This window comes from Bacillus rossius, chromosome 16 (assembly GCF_032445375.1).
Source record: "Bacillus rossius redtenbacheri isolate Brsri chromosome 16, Brsri_v3, whole genome shotgun sequence".
Lineage (NCBI taxonomy): Eukaryota > Metazoa > Arthropoda > Insecta > Phasmatodea > Bacillidae > Bacillus > Bacillus rossius.
Window position 1 is genome coordinate 19,396,618 of NC_086343.1, and position 13,169 is coordinate 19,409,786.

The following is a 13,169-nucleotide window of genomic DNA, read 5'->3' on the forward strand; positions in this document are numbered from 1 at the left end:
CCAGTTACAAAATTTAACAATATCAACTGTAATTGTTGCAGAGTGTTGGTTAAAGGTCGCAATTAAAGAGTAACTCAAACAGTTTTAGAAAAGCCCATGCGCTTTGTTGTTTTCTTGCTTGCAGCGTTAAAGAATGGCTCTTTCCCCAATCAGCAGAGGGTGAACATTGTAAACATTATTTGGCAACAGGATGTACGTACGTTGAAGTTCCTGACAGTTGGATCGGTCGTAATGGTCGAGACGACAGAGCTCTCTTTATCGCTCCGCGTTCATCCTTTTGGGGCTTTGTAATGATTCGCCAGAGTTGAGACACAGAAACGAAGAGCCTATTGCTTCTATTTACTTCGGATGTGACATACAGTATAACCAGCGACGGGTATGTTTAAAATAACATCTTGAATCAATATTCCCTATTGCAAAACCCATTCAAAAAAACGTATGCACAATCTAAAAACTTTTTTTTTCGTGCAAAAGAATGGCTCTTTACCCAATCAGTAGAGGGTGAATCGGCAAAACTTTATTTGGAAACAGGATGGAGCCTCTTCGCACGGGTAGTGGTTGGAACGTCGGAAGACCCTGGCCGTTAGACCGGTCTTAATGATCAAGATGACAAGAGCTTTTTTTTCGCTGGCCTCCATGTTCACCTGACGTGACGGCATACGATATTATTGTCCTTTGGGACTTTATAATGATTTGCCAGAGTTGAGACATAGAATTGAAGAGGCTCCCGTTACTCCCTGACGTGTTGACTAAAGCTTTGAATATATATATACTGTATAGAAGTCGCGAGTGGATAGGATTTACTCTACGTTTTTCAGGAGCTATGATGAGCAGCTTGGGAACTTCACCGCTGCAGGGCGCTGCCGTAACGCCCTGCATCGCCTTAGGTTGTTATTTACATGTTAGAGCGCAGCACTGTCGCCCGCTGTCATTTCCCCGCACCTACCCCCCACCCAACATTCACTGCAGCTCAAGGTCGTTCAACGGGAGGGTGGGGAAGGGGTGTTTGAAGTGTTCGACACTTGTCCGCTAGGGACCGCCACAAGTCGATGGCCCTAGAGATGGTGGCAATTGCGGGCAGTGAATTAACCAACTACCTCAAAACCGTATTAGAAATTTTAACCTGGGCTGGCGACTTCTATACAGTATATATATATTCAAAGACTAAAGCGAGGGAAGAACTGGACTTGAGGTTGGGGGGAGGGCGCTCACCCGCGGGGTGTCTGGCCTCGGCGAGGGGCAGGCAGCTGGCGTCGGCGCTGCTGTTCCACTGGCCGGCGGCGCAGGAGGTGACGACCAGGTGCGCCTGGGCGGCCGGCACGGCGAAGCCCTGGTCGCACTCGTAGCGGCAGGTGCTGCCCTCGGGGAGCTGGTCGGCCCCACTAGCCCCACTAGCCCCGGGCCCCGCCTGGCAGCTCAGGCGGCCGTTGTCCGGGCTCATGGGCAGCGCGCAGCCCGTCTCCGCTGCGGGGCACGAGGGGTCCGCGATGCAGTCCCTCCCCCCGAACCGCCCTCCTGACCGCTCCCTGGCGGCCACAACCCAGGAGCCGAGCAACTCTGACCATCAAAAACCTTTATCTTCACAGTCCCTCCCCGAACCACCCTCCTGACCGCTCCCTGATATCGCCGGTGCTATATTCGTCTTTGACGTGGCCACAGCCCAGAATCCAAGCAACTCCAAACATAAAAAAAAACCTTTTTTGACATGAATTCCCGACAGGAATATGCATGTCTTTAACCTTCGGGTTCACTTGTCACTTCGGCTGAGGTTTTCCCCGACACCCGCTTTGAAACTCGCAAACTACGAAAGCTACAGAGTTGAAGAAGGTAAAAAATTTTCTGAAAAAATGCCATTCGTGATCAGGGGCCCTAAATTGGTCCTGAAACCAAGTCTGGAATCAAGGTTAATATTCGAGTATTGGGGGTAAAAGTTATAACGAGCTGGGTTGTCGTGACGACGGATTGATCAGTTTTTTTGGGGGATCCTTAATTATCATCATGGGACAATGGCTGGATCTGGCCAAGTTATAGTTGTCGTGGTAGTTTCTGTAAGGTGCATGGTGTGGAGGTAAAGGAACAATCCGAAAACCCGACCCTAACAAAAAGAGCATTTGTTCACAACTGACAAACCACCTCACTTCGCCAGAAAATTTATCCTGAAAAAGGTTTTCCGGATATAAGTATCTGATGAGGATGGAGAATGGGGTGAACAAGATATCAAAATGGGGGAGGGGAAGAGAGTACTCTTGTACTTCCTGCTGATCCAGAACCAACGTGGTGCAGGAAGGCGACTCCAGCCACTGGCAGTGAATCTGGGTTTTACAATTAAACTGTATATTCTGGAGGATTTGTCGAAGACGACAGGTGTCTGGTAATGAACCACAGCATCTCTTATATGTGAACTGCTTAATATGCAAGCCTTGTTATTACCGAAAGCTTGGAATCTACCTTATAAATCTATTTCAACTGCCATCTAAAAGGATTGCGCGCAGATACAAGATTCTCCTAACATGGGTTATTATCTTCTGCTCTCTCTCTCTCTCTCTTACCAATAAACCTTATTTCCCATAAGCATCAGATCATCGTGGAGTCGATAGATGCATCTTTATTAATATGCGTAGTGTGATATACTTCTGCAAGTAACAAACTATAATCAATTCCAAATTGTTTTTCACTCTAGCCTCGTTGTTTCCAGACCATGATAGTTTGTGCGTGAGAAACTAAATTTTTCAGGAACTTGATTTCCAGAGACACCTAGCTCGGCAAAGGCAAGTTGTCAGTCGGTGTTGCGTGCAATGGTCACATTTTCTTAAGTTTAAATCCCATTAATCACACAGAAGATTAGGTCAACGGTAATAACACGGGGCTTGTGTCTTAAGCAGTTGACGTATAGTAGAATGAGTGGTTCATTGCCGACTCCTGCCTGACACATGCCGGATACTAATAATTTTATTGGCTCATCCCTGATTTAAGCATGTTGGCGAGATAAGAAATCCTGCCCGGCTTCGTGGAGAGCGTCATGTGGTGGGTTCTGCAAGGGAGGAACTCGGGAAGCGGGGTAGGATACCGTCGCAGCGAGCGGACACGCAACACGCACCTCTGCAGACGGGCAGCGGGGCGGTCCACTTGAGGTCGTCGCCGCACTCGGCTTGGTCCGGACCGGACAGCCGCTGGTCCTGGCGGCAGTACAGGCGGCACACGGACCCCCACGCCGTGTCCTGGGAGCAGCGCGCCTCCAGCGGGGCCGGCGGCGTCAGCGGGGCGCACCTCCTCACTGCGCAGTCCGGCATCCTGCAGTCCGGCACCTCCTCGCCTTCAAGCACGCTGACGGGTGTTTCATGCTGTTTCCATGGTATCGACAGCTCCGCCGTGAGTATAACCACTGTGTAAGGGAAGTCAGATTGGAATCATGGCGAAGCTTTATGGAAACTGAAGGTAACATGGATCCATGGGGAATTGTATACAAAATAGCTGCTCAGAAATGGCGAGTGGCCAGTGCGATGCATGGACTGAACATGGAGAATCAGTTCAGTACGGATATAGAGGAGAGCTCGGCTGAGATGATGGGAATGCTCCTCCCTGACGACTCCCTTGTTGGGGAGAGCAACTCGCATATGCACACCAGAATGAAAATCTCAGAACCATATCATGCTGAGGACACTCCTCCCTTTGATAGGGAAGAGCTTACGGGTGCAGTCAACAAGATGAAAAACAGGAAAGCCCCTGGCCATGACAAAATAACGTCAGAAATACTTAAGAGGGTCTACCCCAGGATTTCACAGCACCTGTTGCAGTTATATAACAAATCCCTCGCTGAGGGAAAATTTCCGAAGACCTGGAAAAAGGGCATTCTTCGAGCCCTTTATAAAGGTGATGGGAAGGACCCGGCTAATGCGAAGTCATACCGGCCTCTCACACTACTGCCAGTTCTGGGGAAAGTCCTCGAAAAGTTAATAAACAGGCGGCTCACCCACCACCTTGAGCAAGTGGGGGGACTGCATATCCGTCAGTACGGCTTTCGATCTGGTGTTGGAACGGAAACCGCTCTGCATGACCTCCTCAGCAGTGTGGAGCGATGTACGGAAAAATACCTACCAGATGGGGATATTCCTGGACATTGCCAGTGCCTTTGACACAGCGTGGTGGCCAGGGATCCTCAGCCGGTTGAGAGAGCTGGAGTGTCCTCAGAACTTCTACTCCTTGTTGTGTGACTACTTTCGCAACCGCATAGCTGTGGTGTAATTGCGGAATGCGGAAGTAGTAAAGACTCTGTCAAAGAGCTGCCCCCAGGGCTCCGTGCTTGGTCCCTTGTTATGGAACATACTATTCGATGGATTTCTCCGGATTCGTCTGCCTGAGGGTTGCGAGATCTTTGGGTATGCTGATGATGGACTCATTCTCGTTTATGGTGGTTCCAGGGCTGCTCTTGAGCGGCGATGTGATGAGATCTTGGGGCAGATTTCATCTTGGGCTGACTCGGTGAAACTTAGGTTCTCGTCGGGAAAGTCCAGATGCATGATGCTAAAGGGCAAGTTTAGCGGAGCCTGGGCTCACTACCCACATGTGAGCCTGGGGGGTGAGCGCCTGAAATTTACCACCACACATAAGTATCTGGGAGTCTTACTGGATGACCGGCTCTCATTTGCGAAGCATTTGGAGTATGTTTCCCAAAAGGCTGTGGTGATGTTCCATCGCCTCCGAGGATTGTCCCCGACCAACCGGGGCCTATCTTCGCCTACGCTGGCATGTCTGTACAGGGGGGTGTTCATCCCAATCATGACTTATGGTGCAGTTGCATGGTGGCATCGATCAGGATTAGTACACATGAGGAGGAAACTGTAGTCGGCGCAGCGTGCTGCCCTTCTTGCGGTTACCGGGGTCTACCGTACTGTATCCAATGACGCTCTGCTGGTCCTCGCTGGGGAGATCCCTTTGGATCTGCTCGCGGCTGAAAAAGGGCAGCTTGCTGACCTGAAAGCTGCGGGCACTCTCAGGCCAGAGGACCACAAAAGGCTCAGAGAAGTGACCATGGGGCAGTGGCAGCGCAACTGGGAAGCTAGTGAAAAAGGTAGACATACCTATGAGATCTTCCCAAGGGTACAAGATCGACTTCTGTGCAAGCATATAGAACTGACGCGAGCCACGGTTCAACTTCTTTCTGGGCATAGTAACTTCAAGGCCAAACTACACCAATTTGGTCTAGCAGAGAATCCTCTGTGTGGGCACTGCCACACAGTGGATGATGTCAATCATGTACTGCATAATTGTGAAAAAGTCGAGGATCTTCGCAAACAGCTGAAGTTCCACCTGGGTCTGATTGGGTGTGACTACGACCTTGCAAATGTGGTGGTGCGGAGGGAGAGTTGGATTCTCTTCCGTGAATTTGCTCGGAGAGTCATAACGAGACTGCAAGTGGCTGATGAGATCGGGCCACTGGCTCCGTGAGCAGTTCTCCCCTTGCAGCTGCTAGCGGAGTAGTGTTCAACCACTACTGAGATACTTGGCATATGTCCTCCTGGATTAAGGCACGCACCAGGAGCAATTGACTGACTACTGGTAAGTCAGGGCCCTAATGGGGGACCTGGCCCCAGTGGACAGTCCCCAATTATGTAAATACCTGGATTAACTGATGGGTAGCAGTGTGCTGAAGCATGTCTGGCAATAAGTATATAATGGGCATATAATGTATATATAAACAATATAAAGGACATATAATGGATATGTAATGGACATATAATCAATATATAATGGACATATAATGGACATATAGTGGAATTTATATATATATATATCTCATGGTGATTGGTTTTGCTGGACTGTGGAAGCACCTGACTTGAACCCTTACCCGTATGTGGCTCCACCTGGGGATTTCAGCCTCCAGGTTCCTGTGAAGCCACTCTTCTAGCCCAGTGGGGACATGTTTTCTGGATCTGGTAGCTTCAGAAGGCGGAGCTCTGGACTATACAGGTCTGCAAGCAGACTCCCAATCTACCCTGAAAGGGCGCACATTTGGGAGGGGCGGAAGGAGGGTGCGTTGGCCTTCGGGCCTCCAAAAACATGTTTCCATGGTTGTTGCTGACGTATTTGCGTGCATGCGTTCGGGCCTCGTTATGCTCGCACTCGGACTAGCATGTCACGTTGCGTGACAACGTCTCATAAATCGATGAACGCCGGCTGCACGCACGGAAAAAGTGTCCCGTTACGCACATTGTCCCGTTACGCTTCGTCCCGTTACGCTCATTGTACGCTTGCGCCGCATCTCTCTCTCTCTCTCTTCCACTCGATTGGAACAAACCATCGATTTGACTGTTTTCGGAGGCACATTAAACTTGAAACACTCCCATTTCGTTTCCTACTTTTCCTATCATCGTCCTATCCTTAACAGGAATAACGCAGATTGGAAGAAGTTAAATAGCAAACGTGTTTAAAAGTTATAGTTAAGATCATATCTTCGTTAAAGTAATAAACATATTTGAATTAATGAGTGCAAATAAAAGTAAATTTATCAATTAAATTGTAGATTTCATTTCACTCCTTCTTTGTGTCCATACAAAATAGTGATAATTCAATAAACATGATTCAATTTTATTCATAAAAGTATGAAATCATTTCATCAATGTTTTGTTATGACGTTGTCGCGTTAAACTATCGTCCGTAAACAGATTTTACAGACAACTAATTTTTTTTCTACATGGGAACCGTACGTGTGGTTCCTTCTGTGAGCTTAGGTTCTTTTCAATTTTTGATCAAACTCCACCGAGCATACGTTAACACCGGATTGAGAAGTCGAGACTCGAGGAAAAGAAAGGTGTTTCTCCATATTGGCATTACTGCACTACCGGTGTTTTTTTTAAGATCACACAGAAAAAAATCTGTACTTTTAAGAAAGATTCCTTTGAAAACCTGTTGCCAAGAAATAGTTTCCAACACCACAAGAAAGACATTGTCAGTTTGTACAACACATGTTAACGGTTATGTTTGCATGTATAAAATACGTTTATTTTTACAAGATTATACTGAGAATATCTTACAGAAAATAGTAGGTATATTTGCTATTGGAGTATTTTAACTTTGAGACATATATGTTTAAATATACGTACATGAGTGCATTTATGAAAAAAAATTCAGTTTATTGTACTGCATCGTTGAGTAATTTGATGTAAACGGTGTAGCTGTTAAAAAAATTGTGTGATTTAGAGTAAATTATAGTTTTATCATATTTTAACTGTTTAAGTTAACGATTCTGTTTATGTGAGTGACAAAACTAAGCATTGAATCCACGATCTCAAGATTTGCAGGCTAACGTCCAACGGGCCTATTAATAGATTATGAAATTAAGGGAACATTACATTGGCTACCTAATGTAAATTAAATGTCGCTTTATCAGTGTAAATTGCAAAATACGTTGTATTTTTTTGCAGCTCCTTGGTAGTTGGAAATTTACTCTGACAAATATTTTGTTCTTTCGCAATGACGTATGTGTACCTTCAAAGAAAAAAGAAAGATTAATTTAATTAAAATTAATTTAAAACTATTGTATGCGTAATTTCATCGATACCTCCAAATATGTAATTTAACATGTAAAAATTTGTAAAATACAAAAGTACATTCACGTATATTACAGAAACCTGTAGCACAAATTGGTCTCCCAGAATCATTCATGTAAAATACATCAAATTTAAAACCATAAGTTACAACACTATAAAATTACCAAAACCTTTGTAGATGTAATTTTACTATTTTTTTACAGTATAATTCATAGCGAGAAATAGCTGCCAGTGCTGTGCCATCATTACGCAATAAGTACATATCTGAATTCGCCTTACCTATGACTGTATAGCTGTACTGGCATTGAAACAACTGAGTGTGTTTATAAACGGCTCTGCCCGTGACCGTATGAACGCCTTCTGCAAGCGCAGAACCCGACCGTGGTCCGTAGAGTATCTCGAATTTGGCCCCAGGTACTTTCGGCCTGTGAAAAAAGTAAAACAAAGTTTATTTTCAATCTTGACAATTCTAAAACAAATCATAAAATCAACGCTGAAATTTCTATCAAATCCTGACATACTTGCGTTAAGAAATAATGATATACAACACCAGTGGTTAAGGTTTAATGTTGACTCAAGTTTATAGGGATACCTTTAGTGTGGCGTGTACAAATCGTACAAATGATTTATCGTTGATTACACTATAAAATGTTAATACCTTAAAATAACATGCAACACCAATTTTGACAACAAACAACTCCCTATTGTTCCATCGTGGCCTCAAAAGTCAGCATTGGCAGTATATGCCTGTGTTAAATACTGAATGATTCACAAGCAATTGCCACCACCAACTGCGTTTATTCCTGACATCGTTTGGACCAAAATATTCGTAGTATTTTGTTTTGGCCACATTCCCAATACTATTTACAAAGTGCGTAACTCAAAAACAATTAAAAATTGCGACTAATACAGTAACACATTCTGAGGTACCTAAATACAGTCGTGTATTATCAAACCACACTGTTAGCAGCAGTTTTGTGAAACAAGCTTACAAAACCTGTTCGAAAGTGTTTCCGTTTACTTCCACTCGCTTAAACCCACACGCTCATGTACCACGCGTGTTGATCTAAGTATCTGAACGCGGCTGTTATTGATTGCGGCAGCGGCATGAGTGATAAGTGTTTGACCTTTGGTAGACAAAACCTTCTCACGCGCAATAAGGAATTTCCGGCTTGGCTAATTACTCCGTCAGTGTATACTGGGAATAGTACCCACATTCATACAACATATTTACCAGCAAATGATGTAAGATATAAGCCCTGTGATTGGCTCGTGAAACGTCATGGTGGTTAGAAGTTAGGGAGTGCATGTGAGCGATCGTAGGGTCATCGAAGTTGACAAAATCCCCTGCAAATACGGAGCGAAGCGTCAGGGCAATCTACCACTTCAGAGCAGCTCAGTATAGTTTATTGGTAACTTTCTCATGTTGGTCTCGTCCTGACGTTTGGTTCTGGGACGACAGATACTCAAAATATCCCCAAAATCACACATGCAGCATAAAAATTAACACTGTTAAAAATTTTCTTAATCGAAAACACACTTCAGCGAGTAGTTTTCGACATATTAATTAACACACTAAATAACATGACAAATTTAATTTGTAAGTTTAACATGATTACAAACCAGACTTTCTGTTGGTCTCCAAGATAAAACCATAGAACATACATGGAAAACTAATGAAAACTAAAGAAAAAATATTAAATTGCAAAGAATAAACATTACTCTACAGAAGTAAAGGAAATTAATTTATAATAACACAGAGATTATAAATTGAAATATAACTGATAAAAATCAATTGGAATAAACTGCAAAAAATTATATGGATAGTAAAATTACAGCAGCTATTTGACTGTAGGAGTATACTCAAAAAAATGGAGAGAGATTTTAGAAAAGTAGCGGAAGGACGTAAGGAGAAGGACGAAAGAAAAGAGCCAGACAGGCAGGATGATAAATAAAGAAGTAAGTATGGTGCACTGTTTAAAATTTACAGTAAATTTACAGACATTTCAATAAAGAATTCGCCTAGAATAAACCAGATCTTCGTGTAAACTACGCAGTATTTCAACTTTTGGGCTCTGTTTTTTTAGTTATAGACCGGGTAGTGCTTTTGCAAGTAGTCTTTACAAGCGTTTTTTTTATATAGCCTTTACAAGTGTTTTTTTTTTTTTAGTTTTGCTGCTATACCAAGCTTATTCTTGTGGATGCATGCCCAAAGTAAGTGAATTTCAGTGACTCGGTGATGGCGGTGAATATATATGAAGTCCCATGGTTGGATTTCTGACCAGCGTTCTTTGTAGATTCAAGGTGGAACATGTTGGAGGGTGTGGAGTCGCCGGAAGAATGAAGAGAGGAGGGGGGGGGTGGTTCGAGAAGGTAGAAGGAGCACTGGAAGCAGCAGGGAGTACTGGAAGCAGCAGGGAGCACTGGAAGCAGCAGGTAGCACTGGAAGCAGCAGGGAGTACTGGAAGCAGCAGGGAGCACTTGAAGCAGCAGGGAGTACTGGAAGCAGCAGGGAGCACTGGAAGCAGCAGGTAGCACTGGAAGCAGCAGGGAGCACTGGAAGCAGCAGGGAGCACTGGAAGCAGCAGGGAGCACTGGAAGCAGCAGGGAGCACTGGAAGCAGCAGGGAGTACTGGAAGCAGCAGGGAGCACTGGAAGCAGCAGGTAGCACTGGAAGCAGCAGGGAGCACTGGAAGCAGCAGGGAGCAATGGAAGCAGCAGGGAGCACTGGAAGCAGCAGGGAGCACTGGAAGCAGCAGGGAGTACTGGAAGCAGCAGGGAGCACTGGAAGCAGCAGGGAGCACTGGAAGCAGCAGGGAGCACTGGAAGCAGCAGGGAGCACTGGAAGCAGCAGGGAGCACTGGAAGCAGCAGGGAGCACTGGAAGCAGCAGGGAGCACTGGAAGCAGCAGGGAGCACTGGAAGCAGCAGGGAGCACTGGAAGCAGCAGGGAGCACTGGAAGCAGCAGGGAGCACTGGAAGCAGCAGGGAGCACTGGAAGCAGCAGGGAGTACTGGAAGCAGCAGGGAGCACTGGAAGCAGCAGGGAGCACTGGAAGCAGCAGGGAGCACTGGAAGCAGCAGGGAGCACTGGAAGCAGCAGGGAGCACTGGAAGCAGCAGGGAGCACTGGAAGCAGCAGGGAGCACTGGAAGCAGCAGGGAGCACTGGAAGCAGCAGGGAGCACTGGAAGCAGCAGGGAGCACTGGAAGCAGCAGGGAGCACTGGAAGCAGCAGGGAGCACTGGAAGCAGCAGGGAGCACTGGAAGCAGCAGGGAGCACTGGAAGCAGCAGGGAGCACTGGAAGCAGCAGGGAGCACTGGAAGCAGCAGGGAGCACTGGAAGCAGCAGGGAGCACTGGAAGCAGCAGGGAGCACTGGAAGCAGCAGGGAGCACTGGAAGCAGCAGGGAGCACTGGAAGCAGCAGGGAGTACTGGAAGCAGCAGGGAGCACTGGAAGCAGCAGGTAGCACTGGAAGCAGCAGGGAGCACTGGAAGCAGCAGGGAGCACTGGAAGCAGCAGGGAGCACTGGAAGCAGCAGGGAGCACTGGAAGCAGCAGGGAGCACTGGAAGCAGCAGGGAGCACTGGAAGCAGCAGGGAGTACTGGAAGCAGCAGGGAGCACTGGAAGCAGCAGGGAGCACTGGAAGCAGCAGGGAGCACTGGAAGCAGCAGGGAGCACTGGAAGCAGCAGGGAGTACTGGAAGCAGCAGGGAGCACTGGAAGCAGCAGGTAGCACTGGAAGCAGCAGGGAGCACTGGAAGCAGCAGGGAGCACTGGAAGCAGCAGGGAGCACTGGAAGCAGCAGGGAGCACTGGAAGCAGCAGGGAGCACTGGAAGCAGCAGGGAGCACTGGAAGCAGCAGGGAGCACTGGAAGCAGCAGGGAGCACTGGAAGCAGCAGGGAGCACTGGAAGCAGCAGGGAGTACTGGAAGCAGCAGGGAGTACTGGAAGCAGCAGGGAGCACTGGAAGCAGCAGGGAGCACTGGAAGCAGCAGGGAGCACTGGAAGCAGCAGGGAGCACTGGAAGCAGCAGGGAGTACTGGAAGCAGCAGGGAGCACTGGAAGCAGCAGGGAGCAAGTCACCTGCGCCGGCAGCGCCGCAGCCTGGACCGCTGCATGAGCACGTGGTCGGAGCCCTTGCGCGCCACCACCACCTTGTCGGCGGGGCAGCGCACGCAGACGTCTCCCGCGGCGGGGGAGTCCCGCGCCGGCAGGCCTGCGCAGTCGACAACCAGCTCCACCGACCTCCCGGCCAACCAGGCGTGCCACCTCAGCTTTCGGGGAGCTGAATTGTTGCCCTTCCAGTCGCTTTACAAACTAACCACTGTCAGAAAAATCCTGAAGGGCTGCCCATCCAAGGGGCAACAATTCAGACAACCTTTCAAAAACACTACTGTCAGAAAAATCCTGATGGGCTGCCCTTCCAAGGGGCAAGTTTTCAGGATTATTTAAACACTTAAAGAATCATGTTTTCAGTAATTTGATGGGCTAGCCTTCCAGTCACTGTACAAACAAACCATTGCCAGAAAAATCATGAAGGGCTGCCCTTCCAAGGGGCAGCATTTCAGTCGCCCCTAGCTCTCGGTAGGACGTGCAACCGCAGTGCTATCATCTGTGGCGGATGGCGCAAACTTAAGTTCACAACTTTATACCATCAACTCTTTAGTTCATTTTCCAACAATATGGACATTATTTTAATAGTTCATTTCTTTCGTTTTTATTAAATAGTTTAAAATTTCGGCCAGCCAATCAAATTATTCAATATTCTGCAGCGAAATCTAGCGGAGGGTGTGGAAACTACGCACGTGACTTACATTTTAACGGTGCTGTGGATACCGTCATAGGCGTGCGCACGGCACCTGCCAAGGCACCTGTGGCACCACCATTAGGGTTAACGTTATTTTATTTTTTTACAAGCAGAAATAATACATACTTACAAAAAACCGTATTATTTCCAAAAAAAATATGTTTTCCAATCGTGTCGAGTTACAGATATGTGCTCATAACACTATCAGTACATCAATTATCAATCGAACCAACTATACACACGGAAACAAGCCAGGTGCAATTACTTGTTTTGTACACGCGGGCCGCGGCTACGAAACTTCTGAAATGTAAATACTTCTCCTAGTTCTCCTCGAATTACATAGAATGCGCGCTCGGTGTCCACCGTTCACAACACTCGGCAGGCGCACGGAATAATAGCCGCCGTCCGCCAGGTAGCACTACTGTGTGGTGTTTACTCTTACTGTTTACTCATAAGTTTACTGTTCTAATGAGTACACGAGTACAGCCTGTGTTTTTTACGTGGATCACTCATTAATTAATTATCATTTTATTTTCACTAGTTGACAGTTGTTATGGTTCGTTAATTGCTGTATATATCTGTCCGTATGATGTATAAATGGGTGATTAAAATTAAAAAACCGGATCCCGAAAAGGATTACTCGATGACTTATATGCAGTCGCCGACAAAACATTTTTGTTGTATTCCAAAAGTTAAAACTTTTGCCCACTCTTATTTGTGTATTTTTAATATTTTAATATTTTACATATTTGAGGTATGTTACAAAAACTCCCTTGATTTGTTGATTTTAAAACTTAACATTTGAGAATGTTTTTT

At 46.5% G+C, this 13,169-nt stretch overlaps 1 protein-coding gene across 2 annotated transcripts in view; it reads right to left on the reverse strand.

Moving 5' to 3' along the window:
- The window catches only part of LOC134539945 (neurogenic locus notch homolog protein 3-like), a 133,152-nt gene that overhangs the window by 6,554 nt on the left and 113,429 nt on the right, over positions 1–13,169 (reverse strand). For both annotated transcript variants that reach the window (XM_063382319.1, XM_063382320.1), the window contains exons 7-10: positions 11,630–11,762; positions 7,827–7,972; positions 3,098–3,274; positions 1,213–1,464 (exon numbers count right to left, since the gene is read on the reverse strand). In XM_063382319.1, coding sequence (XP_063238389.1) covers positions 1,213–1,464; positions 3,098–3,274; positions 7,827–7,972; positions 11,630–11,762 — 708 coding nt within the window. The remainder of the gene's footprint in view (positions 1–1,212; positions 1,465–3,097; positions 3,275–7,826; positions 7,973–11,629; positions 11,763–13,169) is intronic.